The sequence below is a fragment of the Trematomus bernacchii genome, unplaced genomic scaffold (genome assembly GCF_902827165.1).
Source record: "Trematomus bernacchii unplaced genomic scaffold, fTreBer1.1, whole genome shotgun sequence".
Taxonomy (NCBI): domain Eukaryota; kingdom Metazoa; phylum Chordata; class Actinopteri; order Perciformes; family Nototheniidae; genus Trematomus; species Trematomus bernacchii.
The window spans coordinates 10,544,592-10,557,972 of record NW_022987547.1 but is presented as its reverse complement, the minus strand read 5'-3'; the positions used below and the strand labels follow the sequence as shown (position 1 = coordinate 10,557,972).

General features: G+C 39.5%; 1 protein-coding gene across 3 annotated transcripts in view; it reads left to right on the top strand.

Moving 5' to 3' along the window:
- garnl3 (GTPase activating Rap/RanGAP domain like 3) overlaps positions 1-13,381 on the top strand; it is a 79,959-nt gene that overhangs the window by 55,790 nt on the left and 10,788 nt on the right. For all 3 annotated transcript variants that reach the window (XM_034123220.1, XM_034123218.1, XM_034123219.1), the window contains exons 17-26: positions 1,744-1,818; positions 5,189-5,303; positions 5,444-5,470; positions 7,306-7,410; positions 8,204-8,320; positions 9,250-9,401; positions 10,546-10,704; positions 11,030-11,096; positions 12,112-12,219; positions 12,773-12,891. In XM_034123220.1, coding sequence (XP_033979111.1) covers positions 1,744-1,818; positions 5,189-5,303; positions 5,444-5,470; positions 7,306-7,410; positions 8,204-8,320; positions 9,250-9,401; positions 10,546-10,704; positions 11,030-11,096; positions 12,112-12,219; positions 12,773-12,891 — 1,044 coding nt within the window. The remainder of the gene's footprint in view (positions 1-1,743; positions 1,819-5,188; positions 5,304-5,443; positions 5,471-7,305; positions 7,411-8,203; positions 8,321-9,249; positions 9,402-10,545; positions 10,705-11,029; positions 11,097-12,111; positions 12,220-12,772; positions 12,892-13,381) is intronic.

The following is a 13,381-nucleotide window of genomic DNA, read 5'->3' as shown; positions in this document are numbered from 1 at the left end:
CAAGTACGTCGGTACGCAAATGCGCTTTGTGACACAAGTGACGGTACGCATTTCAGATTGTTGCCGCGCATGCGTACCTGCGTACCAGTTATGTGCACCCCTGGATATAACTATGATTATACATGAACTAAGTCTGAAAACACAGAAAAGAAAAGAGTTAAGAACTGTCCGTGGCGCTGAGCCTAGACCTCCGGCATTATAGAAATAAAAGTCTCTGGTTGTTTATAAAATAACAACATTTTCTTGGGGAAAATGTGTGGTCTGTTGTAAGCTAAAACATAATATATTAGTAATCAGGCATTGTTGTTGATATTGGGTCTTTTTACCCAAGCAAACCAAACAAAAAACGAGATATTTTTATTTCAGGTTTAAAATGCTGATAAAAGAAATAAGGTAGCAATTTGTGGCCTGTTGTGATAAGGACAAATACTAAATTAGAACAATCTATCAGGATTTGTTGTGAACTACTGTATACCCTCACCATACCATATACAAAAGCTCTAAGGAATATTTTATTAGTTCAGCTGAGTAACGGCGATAAAAGAAAGTGGGTTTGCAATTTCAGAAGCAGCCCTATTATGCTTATTTTTTCTTTTTTTTATGGAGTGGGTTATATAGATTTTTGTGCATGTTAATGCTTAAAGGCTTGATGACATCACTATGTAACACTCGTGCTTCTATTGGTTAGCGCTGCAACACATTATACGATAGGCTAAGGGGCGGGACATCTCTAAGCGGTTGACCAATCACAACAGAGCCGGCCAGCTAACCAATCAGAGCAGACTGGGCTCTGGTTTCAGACAGAGGGTGAAAAGAGGTGCTGCAGCACAGGCAGTATGAGAAATAAAGAGCTTTTTGAACATTAAAGACACAAAATACAAATAGGAACCTGAAAATGAGCGTAAAGGGCCACTTCTAAAAACACATGTTTATGTCCAAAGTACTTCTGTCCCTCTTGTTTTTGTTGTTTTTTATCTTAATTTGCTAACCCATGTTCTTGTTGGTGTTACTGTTTTTCTCTTGCTCCTGTCGCTCACCGCACATAAACACAAAGCCGAGGCATCGACACAGTGTGCTGTAAAGCATGAAAACAAAGGAAGGTAGACGTGTCCAGGCATTGATTATCTAGTTCTGTAGAGACGAGGCGTTTGTCCTCAACTAAACAACTAAACCGACTCCCTCAATGCACATCTAACACAATGCTTTCATGTTGTCATGGACTCCTGATAGGTCAGAATATGTATTTTTATGGATATTTTCCCACGGATGGCAAAGTACACAGCACAGCCTGACCATTGTTCTGTCGGGTGCTATTGATTTCATTATCTCCAGATTGCCTGTTTATGCAGATATGTAAATAGAGATGCTTGACTGTGCAGCTCGGATGGACATGCTCAATCTGATCAGATTGTTGAGCATTTGTGCAAACATTATTCTATTTGAAATCTAAAGCAATTACACCTTTAATTTAGTGTATTATGATGTTTTACTGTGGCCAGTCTGCTTTACACCTCTGTGTTTTTCACAGTTTCGCTGCCAAAATAATCAGGAAACAAGGACTCATCAATGGCAGGCTAGATTAATATTAGTGATTATATATTATATATACATTATAAAAGATGCATAATTCAGAAAGCTCGGCCCACTGTTGTCCTTCTTGGAAAGCATGTATATGCACTATGTAACGTCTTCTTCTTCCAGCACTATAAGCTGTTTCATATCTGATGGCATTATGTTTTTTAGGCGCTGAAGCTGAAGACCATTGTGAGAGGAGATGCACCGACCAGCCTTGTCACCACCGGCCTGTGCAGAAAAGAGGTGAGAGCACGTCTATTTTTACCTTAAATGACACAACACTACTTGTTCTTCTACGCACAAAATTATTTATTATTCCGCCGGGTTATTTTGCCGCTCTTCTCCTCCCACATTCCACATCGCAGAAACTCCGTTCAAACATCAAAACGTTCAGCTTGGTCGGGAATCGATGGCTATTACTTTTCACATTCTTAACTTTCATAATTCCAGAGATATATCCCATAATTCATCAAATGTTTAACATTGAAGTCAATGGAGAAACTCTTCAGACTTGAAAAATCTTCATGCGACTTCAACTGCTAACTGCTCCTTCATACTTTCACTCAGAAACTTCATTCCAACTTCAAAATGTTACACATCTTTTTGACATTATTCGTGTAACACAACTTTTAAATCAGATTCATACTTTTAGAGATATTAAACATTGTTCAGACCTTGGTAAAGAGGCTTTCTTCAGATTTTAACATTTGTGTGTATTGCGCAGCTCGTTGAGGCTTAGAGTGTGTGATGTCACACAGCTAGAGTGGAGGAGAGCTTGAAATTCGCCTTCATATATTTTTTTAAACCTGCCATAGTTCCCAAACCCTACACTCCTTGGACATAATCTTTCCTGAAAAACGTAGGAAAACATCTCTTAGTTTGAAAAATAAAACAAAATTAAGCAAAATAATTAATAAAAATGCCTCTTGAGGGCATGAAGTGACAAAAACTTTCAACATGTCTCCATTAAGGCCCATTGTAAATTCAGCCTGATCTTTCCTCACAGCAGCAGCCGCACACCTTTTAGTTAAACTGCCAAAAAGGCCACATTATTGACCCGAAAGTACACAAAAAGCACACTTCAGATGCTCAGGGTCCTTGAGATGCTTCACGTGTTGAAATTTCACCGATATCTGTTACGGTTCTTCAACAAAACGTTCACATGTAAGAGGTTTATCTCTCATTCAGATCAATGGAAAGGCTCTCCTCTCACTGATTAATGCACCATGGAAACCTTTGATCTCTGAGCTCAAGCACAGGTGTTTCATAACGTCGCTACCTCAAACATAAACACCTGTGTGTTGGAGATATGAACTGATGATGTCATAACTCCAACTGACATGCTCAGAACGCCACCCAACATCACATGATCAGTGGTGGCTCCAGAGTATTTTTGTTGGGTAATCTATGGTAGGGCTAACCCATACAGTGGTGGGGCTCAAGTCAGTATTTGCAATGTAATTACATACACGCTATATCGCCCCCCTTGACAGTGAAATGCCACGCGTGAGGTTTAGATTATTTCCCTGTCTCAATCCAAATTGAACTGTATGAAATAAAAAGGCACATTTGTCTTGTAGTAAATAAAAAGGGCGATCTGGAGCCAATCCTGCAATTTCCCCACAGGTGAAAGAGTTGACATGCTGAAAACCCAACCCCTGCAGGGGGGTCTGGGGGGATTCTCCCCCAGGAGATTTTTTGAAATACTAACATAAAATACACATTCTGGTACTCTCTTGAGAAGAAAAATAAATAAATCTATTACTACACATTTAAAAAAATGAATGCCATTTTTGTTTTGTGTTACTTTGTTCTGAAAGCTGAACCTGCTGCTCCTCACAGAGAGAAGATGGAAGAGACTGTGTGAATTACTTTACATTGTGGATAAGGGTGGATAGCCCCCATTGTTCTGTGTGTCAAAATGAAAGACAGCCCACACACCTATCAATCATCAAACCGTGGGGTCTTATTTCATTACGTGTTTTCTATCAACACGTAATGTTGTATCGATGTATATAGAGATGTACTACAGCAAAAGTATTCTCCGTCGGGACTTCCTGCAACAACACCACGCCGTTATCGTGATTCTGATTGGCCAGAAGACATTATCAAAGATGTTTTATTGAGAAGACGATCACTACGTGACAAAAGTTTTCAAAACCGTTTCTAGTCTTCGGTATTTCCAGACAAGTAGCTACTGAAATCAATCTTACTAACTGCTGTCTGTGCAATTTACTCGGCGCGAGTTGGCGGACTTTATTTTGCTTACTTTAACATCATTTTTCATGGTGGGGCTAAGGTGGGGCTAAGCCATTTCTTGGTATGGCTGTAGCCTACCCCAGCCATACCCTGGCGCCGCCACTGCACATGATGGTTAACACTGTGGCCCTGAACAGCTCTACATCAAATCTGATGTTACGTAATGTGGTGTTACTATGGCAACGCATCCCTCGCCATAAAACACGATGTCGCTGTAACTCCAATGGACGCGGTCCAATTGTCCCGTAATCTTCACTTGTATATCACCGGTCCATGCCTCAACAGCTCTACGCCAAATCTGAGATCTCACCATATGTCGTTTCCATGGAAACGCATCCCTCGCCATAAAACACGATGTTGTCGTAACTCCTATGAAAATGGTCAAAAAGTGCTCAAACTTCACATGTGTGCTAACAGTCCAGCCGTGAAGACATCTACGCGACAGTTTTGAGATTTCTTCAAATGCCGTTGTCATGGCAACACAATGCTCGCCATGAAACACGGTTTTCTCATAACTTCAGTGAAAATGCTCCAAACGGCCCAAAACTTCACAGGTTTGGTAACGATGCAGCCATCAACACATCTAAGCGTATTATGGGGTGTCATCAAATACCGTTGCCATGGCGACAGATCATTCGCCATCAAGTTAGTTCAAAAGTTTGCAGTTCAAATATTCTGCTGCTTTTCCAAGCCTTTTTACTTTCTTTTCTTCACTCATCACACATTCAAGCCCCCAGTGTTCATGTATCATTTCAATCTAAATTCTTCACTTTCTTCCTACACATTACATTTCAGCATAGCAATTCAGCGTCAGCTTTTCAGCATAAAGCATTCCCACTAACAATTTCTTCAGGAATTGCATTCCAAGAGTTTAATCTCTTACTGAATCTAAAAACCTTTATTTTAACAAAAGCCCTAAGCGGCCACCGTGAAATTCCTACCCTGATTACAACAACAACAAAATGAATCAAAAATTCCCTAACAAAACTTTTTTTATTATACCTTTTTATTAGTCATAAAACAGGATTGCCAATAATTTAAATCAAACAACCGGAAGTGGTTTTTAACCTGCCAGTCAAGGCTATAATATACTTTCTTTAAACATATGCCTTATTTTAAATATTTTCAAAACATGTTTTAAAGTCATATAAACTAGAGAGTAAAGAATTTAGACAAAAGACTAAGAAAACAGATCAGGTGTATTTTTTTTTAACAAACTAAAAAGAACAGACTCTTTTAAGAATATTTCCAAAACAACATCCTGCCAAAGCAAGTAGATCCTTATCACACTATTTGTATCTTTGTGTATATCTACATGTGTCTGTATGTTCATATGTGCATGTTTTTTCTGCAGCCATGGGAGTCCCAGCTGTTCTGCAGCACGTTCCCCTACGAGATTGTGTGTTCAGACTCCTGGGGTCAGTCTCTGCTGGCGGCCACCGACGCGGCGGGGGTCATGCTGCTAGATGGTGAGGTCATCCCATAATCAATATCTCCCTATGTCCTCTAAAATAAAGCCACTCATCCATATCCATTCAATACTGCACTCAGCAGAATGCCAAAGCTAACAGATAACTTGATGATGATGATGATGATGATGTTGTTTCAGGCCCTGATCCAGCATCCTCCAACGCTGGTGAGTAGAACATTCTCTGAGGATTTCTCTTTTTCCACAAGATTTAAAGACTCTCAGGATTCAAATGTTGTATTGTCCTCTGCACAATAGATACAGCAAAGTTGTTGGCAATGCAAATGTTCAGTCCCACCGGCTCAAAAACTAAATATTTGTTGTAATACTGAACGCTACGGAAGAGGATTAGGGCCATATGTGGCATTTTTCTTTTTTGATCTGACCAAAATAAACAAAATCAGACTTTTTCTGAGAATTCTGACTTTTTTCTCAGATCTCCAAAAAAACTGTCACTTTTGGTCAGGTCAAAAAGTATCTCGTGCGCACGATATACTTACTTGTTCGCACGATATACTTTCTCGTGCGCACAAGATACTTTCTTATGGGAACTGCCCCTTTATTACGCCATATTATTAGTTTCATGAAGAAGATGTCCGGTCGCCAGGGCGTGTATGTGTGTGTGTGTATGTGTATGTGTATGTGTGTAAATTACTGTTCATGGTAATTTGAAAACAAATGCCGGTGTCGGACACACACATACACCGAACACACACACAGAGCGGAGCTGAGCAGAGCACAAACACACACACATCATGTAGCATTTCCCTCCGAATAATGGTCGAAGACTTGACTGATGATATGAATTTATTGAAATCTCCAATATCAACGTAAGAGCTTGTGCCTCTTCGGGGGGTGCTAACACTTAAACATAAACTTTATCCTTTACTTTCTCCGTCTTTATATGTAGATATGACTTTTCTCCGTTAATCTCCGCTCCTTTTCTCCGACACGTTGTTTCCATAGCAACAACAACTTCCTGTCAACAGCGTAAACTCGCCTAGGAAGTTAACCTAAATTACATTTAAGACATATATACAACTGCAACAAAAGTAACAAAAACAATGTAATATCCTTTTTAGTTTCACAGAACACAAATTGGGTTATTTACACATCATGCGCCCTGGTGACCGCACATCTTCTTCATAACACGAGTGATAGAGGGAATAATCGGGCAGTTCGATGTGTGTTCGTGTGTGTGTGTGTGTGTGTGTGTGTGTGTGTGCGTGTGTGGTTAAAACGTAGCAGCCTCGATCTCTATTCAGCTGTTCTAATGAAGGTAAACACAGTGAAGGCGGCGCGTAAAAGACACAGCTCTCTGCGCGCAGATAGCAGATACTGTGAGAGTCACGGACATTAATTCATAGATTCAGAAAGTATATCGTGCGCACGAGAAAGTATCTTGTGCGAACGAAAAAGTATATTGTGCGCACAAGATACTTTTTTGTTTTCCATGAACCTTTAGGGGCTCCATAAGATCTCAATTTTGTGTACATGTTTTTTACATCCTCTTTCATTAATGTTTCTGCAAGAAAAGCAATTACATGGAAAAGGCTTAAAATGGACATCCCATCAGTAGATGACTGGAAACGGCATTACACATTCAATATTTTTATGTTGTTGAAGAGCCTTGGAAAAATTGGAAGTTATATATTTCCCAGAGAGGGCATCCTTTGATTGACCACTGTATAGATTGAACTAATGGTGATTGTGCAAACTGTACTATAAATACTGTGACTCCAAATAAAGATTAAAAAAATAACTCTTAAGTATCAACTGTGCAACATACAATATAGGGATACAAAAATCATGAAATAAAAAAGTGCAAGTGAAATGCAGGCATTAGAATACAACGTAGATTAAAAATAGTATATTACTGAATGTAAACTTAAATAATGTACAGTAAAATAGATTATGTATGCTGTAACAATATTTAACCGAAGTTGTGACATATCATCAGATATTACCTGTATTTTAATGGTGATGTATTCGTTGTTTTTCAGAGTCGCAGTCCGTGCCCCCGGTGCAGGTGTTTGATAAAACCATGGTGGTGAAGCAGGTGCACGTCCTCGAGCCTCAGGACCTGCTGATCACCAGGGCCGATAAAGGTAGGACTACCACCATCACACACACACACACACGCACACGCACACGCACACGCACACGCACACGCACACACACACACAGTGTGACCCATGATAGCACTTTTACATATACAAGCCGGCATTCATTCAGAGTCAGAGGCTGCTGTACAAGGTGCCACATGCTCAGGGAGACTCACATCCACACGCACTCCCAAAATCTCGCACTAACACAGTTGGCCATTGGGAGCCATTGGGGGTTAAGTATCTTGCCCAGGGTCACATTGACATGTTGACTGCAGGGTCTGGGGATTGAACCAACAACCCTCCTCCTTTTTCTTACATTTATATAAAAAGATAAATATGTATGTTTGTCTGCTTCGGAAAATCCCTAAAATGCATTTGTTAATACTGTGTGCATTTTATTTAATACATTTTTCCAATTTCTGACCCTAACATAATTGGACCCTTCTGATCTACACAAAGTCTTTGTGTGTTAACAGACGGCTTTAGGATTCCTCCCCTGTTTGCCTCGACTAGAAGAGCATGTAATTAATTACCCTGCAGATGATTAGCTAACCCTTATATTGACAAACAGGGTTAACTCGGGTTTGATGGTGATTATGTGACTGCAGCGCAAACATTTGTCATGACTGTGTGTGGGCTTTGATAAATCTTCTGAGAGAGCACAAGCCTACGAGTAATCCTCCTGCAGAACAACACCATTGTCTGGCCGTGGGAGGATGCTTAAAAAGGAGACGGCAAATTAGGAGTAACCTTCGTGCAAAAAAAACAGAAGTGTCTTTTGTTTTGTTTCCAGGGAAGGACGCCCGGCTCTATGTGTACAGACTGAGCTCGCTGAAGAAAGGCCTGGAGGAGAAGCAGATCGTCAGGAGCAAGTGTGACAGCCGAGAGAACAAACTGGAGAAAACTAAGGGTAAAACTTAAAAAATAAACATAGTGAGCACATCCTATGTGATAGATAGATAGATAGATAGATCATACACACACACACACACACACACACACATACATACATACATACATACATACATACATACATACATACATACATACATACATACACATACTTACACACACAAAGACAGACACACACAGACACACACATACATGCTGCTGCTGGAATCAATAAAGTATATCTAATATAATACATAGATAGATAGATACACATTTGGCTATTAAATCGTTCACAGCAATAGGGGAATTACGATGTAAAGCAACAGAAACGCATTATAAAATGACATTTAAACACATTAAAAACCCTCATTAAAAGGCCACAGGAATATAAATTAAAACAAGTTTAAATAGAATAAGAAGGTTATAAAATATGAACATGTCTGTATAAGGTATTGTGGTGCTGCATAGAAGAAGAAATCCTTCTTGCAATACCAGTCAATATATTGGCATTTAGCAATTTTTTCAAAATGGTTTCCCCCCTAATAAGCACTGATCATGGTTCAGTTCATAGTCCACTGCCCGCAGAGAATAATGGATCAGCCTTGATGAGATCCCAAAAACAAACAAAACAAAAACATTCCGTAATGTAAAATGTACTTTGATTCAGCTGCTTTCAATTATTCCTCCTGTTCACACTCAGAGATTGTGAATTGCCATTGAGAGATCCTTCCTAATGCACTGAGACATGTGGGCCTGCAGCAGATACAGCGACCTTTATGAACGTCCTTTTGCCAGCGCAAACAGGAAACCTTTGGCCTGCTGCATGTGTCAGGCCAGATGTTAGTGGGGGGTGCATTGATCTGTGGGATGGAGCCAGGGAACACCACCTGCAGCACATGTTCTGTCTGCTTCTCTTTTATCTTACCCTCCTCCGCCTCTCTGTCCCAGGCTGTCATCTGTACTCCATCAACACGCACCACGGCTCCGAGCTGAGGATAGTAGCAGCCATCAGGAACAAACTCCTCCTCATCACCAGGAAACACCCCCGCTTCGAAGCCCCGGGAGCAGAGTCACCGGTGGAGGAGTTTCAGTACATACGGGTACCAAAAAAAACTCAATAATTGGATAGATTTATGGATTCTTGAGTGAATAAATATAATAATAGAATGTACTGTCCCTTTTTCCAGCAATTAGGGTAATTTCTTTTAATATATATTGCCCCAATTTGCCCAAATCATGTTCTATTGTAGTCTAGTTTATTATTATTTTTTTTTGAACTTGTATGTTATGTTATGTTATTTTATGTTATGTTATGTATCTTTTCTTCAGTATCAAATAATCCTGGGATGGGAAATGCTTGTATAGATTGCAAGAAGGAGCTGCTAATAGCTAATTGTGCATGCTTTTAATGATTGAAACTTGACAAATGTCAACAAATACCAAATGGGGTTCAGGTTGTAGCCCTCAACTTAGAGCATGGTTATCTGTCAAGTCCAAGTCATTAAATACTGTAAAAATACAAATAAAAAAACAGCAATATTTTTGCTTTTATTTTATGCAGTCATCACCAGAAAGTATAAGCAGCTTCTAACACCCCATATTTAAAAATGTTGTTAAACAACGCCCTTCTTTTCTTAACCAAGTAGAAATAGAAATGTCATATACGTTGTTTTGAATTTCACTAGCAGTCCACCGATGCTACTGTTGTGGTATGAGCATGTGATGTATTTTTTATGTTGCCATGGTCCCAAGCAAGCTTGAACGTCATCTCCAAACTAAACGTTGTCAGTTCAAAACAAGAACACTGCGTAAACAAATTGAGAAACAGGTAACTTTTATTAAAAGAAAACACTAAGAGAAAGCTCTCAAAGCGATATTTAGGAGCTGCACTTGTATCCAAATTGAGAGACTTATCATTAAATTATCATTATATATCTATATAAGTATAGATATATATAGATATACATATATTTATATGCTGTATTAGGCTACAATGTGCCACTTTTCCGGTTGTTTGTGTGCCCCTGGATTTTTTTATGTAAAAATGTACCGTGGCTCAAAAAAGGTTGCAAAAGACTGCTTTAATCCACATGGTGAAATGTAGAGTAAGGGTCAAATCATCACACTTTAAAAACCCCTTCTAAATCTACCAAAATGTTATATAATGACAACTTTCTTATAAAATAATGAAGCCTATCCATGTGTTTGAGACTAAGATTTGTTCCTGTCTCCTCCCTCAATCAGGAGATCTGTCTGTGCGACCCCCCAGTGGTGATGGCGCTGGTGGACGGGCCGACGGGGGAGAACGACAACATGATCTGCGTGGCCTATAAACATCAGTTTGACCTCATCAACGAGAGCACGGGAGACGCCTACCGGCTACATCACGTCGACGCCAACAGGGTGAGGCACATTTTGTCTTTTCTTACATGTGTTGTCTGCTAAAGTTTGGCAGATCTGAGATGGCCCAGTTAGCGTCTTTATTTAGCCGCGGATCAGCCGGGGCAAATCGACACGTTGTCATTCACAGCCACCAGCTGGAGAGTGGGGAGGACGAGCAGCTGTTCTAATAAACCAGCTTTTTCTGACCATTTCCACTTTGAAACACAATGAGAAACAAACTGTTGCCTGGAGTGTTGCGCAGTAACTTGAGCGTTTGTGACTGGGCATGATTTGTCTCCAACACCTGACCTTTGAAATGAATGCACTAAACTGTCTCTGCCTGCAGGTAAATTTTGTAGCAGCCATCGATGTGTATGAAGACGGAGAGGCGGGCCTGCTGCTGTGTTACAACTGTGAGTCCCTCTTTAACTCTACTGCTGGAAGGATGAGTTTGTAGAATTCATTATTTGTTCAAAGTCATTTTAATGCAAAAAATGATAGATAGTAAATGGTGCTTTTCGCCTCGCAAATATAAACATTTCATCCTTTTTTCTATTGTATATCATATTAATCTAGTCTAGAGTCTAGTTGCCAGCTTAGTGAACCCTGAAATGTTGAGTACACATAAGTTATAGTACGGGTCCCCAGCACATACAAACTGCCGGGTGCTAACTTGCATATGTTGGGCAATTTGCACAATTAGCATAAGTTGCGGAATGAATGGCATTATAGACTATGTAAACAATAGTAAAAAGATAGCTTGGCCGATTTGGACAGTTTTGGAGTGGTTTTGGTGTTATAGAGGATGCTGAATCCATTTCTGACATTTTCAGGATAAAAGAAATTGCAGTTTAAAACAGAAAGTGGGCATATTTGTTCTCGGTGGGCTGATTTGGACTACCTATATAGTGTTGCCACCATTGTATATACTGTAGAGAGCACAACATTACAATGATTGGCTCTACTGTGGACAATTCTATTTCAAATAAATAGGCAATATGTCCAATCTAAATGAAATCTTTAAAATCTTCCCAAACTCATCAAAATCAGAGAGTACAAATATTTGCTGTTTCTGGTTAAAACTGCCATTTATTATCCTGAAATGTCAGAAATTGTCTCAGCATCCTTAATAATAGGACTCTAGAGCTGGCATATAGACTATAAAGTGAATATCTATATGAAAGATATTTAAAGGTATCCCCTTGGACTTTGAGCTTGGATGGAGATTTTTGGCCCCAGACCTGATGTTTTTATTATGCCACTGCACTTTTCTAGAATAAAAATAGCTCAATTCAGTGATTGGTTTTAAAACGCACCTACAAACACCTACTTGAGATGTAAAGCTCTATAAAACTTTGACAAAAAAGGAACAGTTAACGTAAGAAAGTATATTTTTAATTTTGAAGTTGTTTCCTGTGTCTCTTGCAGATATTTGCTCCTATAAGAAAGTGTGTCCGTTTAACGGCTCCACGCCGATGATCCAGTCCAACGCCTCTGATTTCCACTTCAGCTGGAACCAGATGCCCAATGCGATCGGTAGGTTACCACGGCAACAGAGCCCAGGCCGCACCCAGTCCATGCTGCTGACCTGGGCTTGCTGTCGCCATGGAAACACTGTGTGTGTGTGTTTCTGTGTCTGTGTGTCTGTGTCTATGTTTGTGTCATGTTTTTATGAACGCAGAGGGCGATAAAAAGCAAATACAATTGGTTCTAAATCTGTAAAGCTGACCCAGTTCATAACAACAAGCTGCTGTCTTCATTTTTTCTCACAGATACACACACACACAAAATTGGAGAGCCTCAGTTTCAAACAGCAGTTTTGATAAATAAGTGTAAAATTATGATCAAAAACTATTTTGTATAATCGATTAATTGTTCAAAGTCATTTAAGTGCAGAAAAAACAAGTAAATGTTGTTTTTTAGTCAGAAATAAAGAATTGAAGACTTCCATCCTCATGCCTCTGTCCTCGGCTAATGATGACATTTTAAAATACCATCCTGGGTGAAACCAGGATGGTATGCTTAAAGTTGGGCAGTTGAGCACATTTCCTCTCCCTTGTTTAGTAATATGCTCATATATTCTTTGCAGTCTGTGCGTTCCCTTACATCCTGGCCTTCACAACGGACTCCATTGAGATCCGGCTGGTGGTGAATGGAAACCTGGTTTACACCGCGGTGGTCCCTGAGCTGCAGCTGGCCTCTTCACGGGTCAGTACCATCAACAGCTAACACGATATCATGTCTGTTTGATAACAATTTGCACGGAACTGATGTAAAATTGTTATTTTATTCTTTTATGAATGAACAATCTTTATTTATATAGCACCTTGCATGCATAGAATATCAAAGTATGAGTACAGTTAAAAGAGCAGCTGTTGAGGTTTTGGTCAAAGATCATAAAACAATAAGGAGTTTAAAGGGGACAAGCCATCAAATGCCTTTTAAAAATAAGAGAAAAGCTTTAAATCACTTCTAAAAGATATGGAGAACCAGTGTAGATTGTGTAAAACAAAAGCTATAAGATATCTTATTTTAGTTTTTCGTTAAAATCCTCGTAGCAGCTTTTTGAATAGTCTTTTTTCAATGGGAAATGGTTTTAGTTTGCTAGTACGTAAGATTAGTAAAAACAAAAGCACATTTTAACTTTACTGCATGTCGCTGGATCAGTAGTGATTACCTTTGCTTTATTGTGCAAATG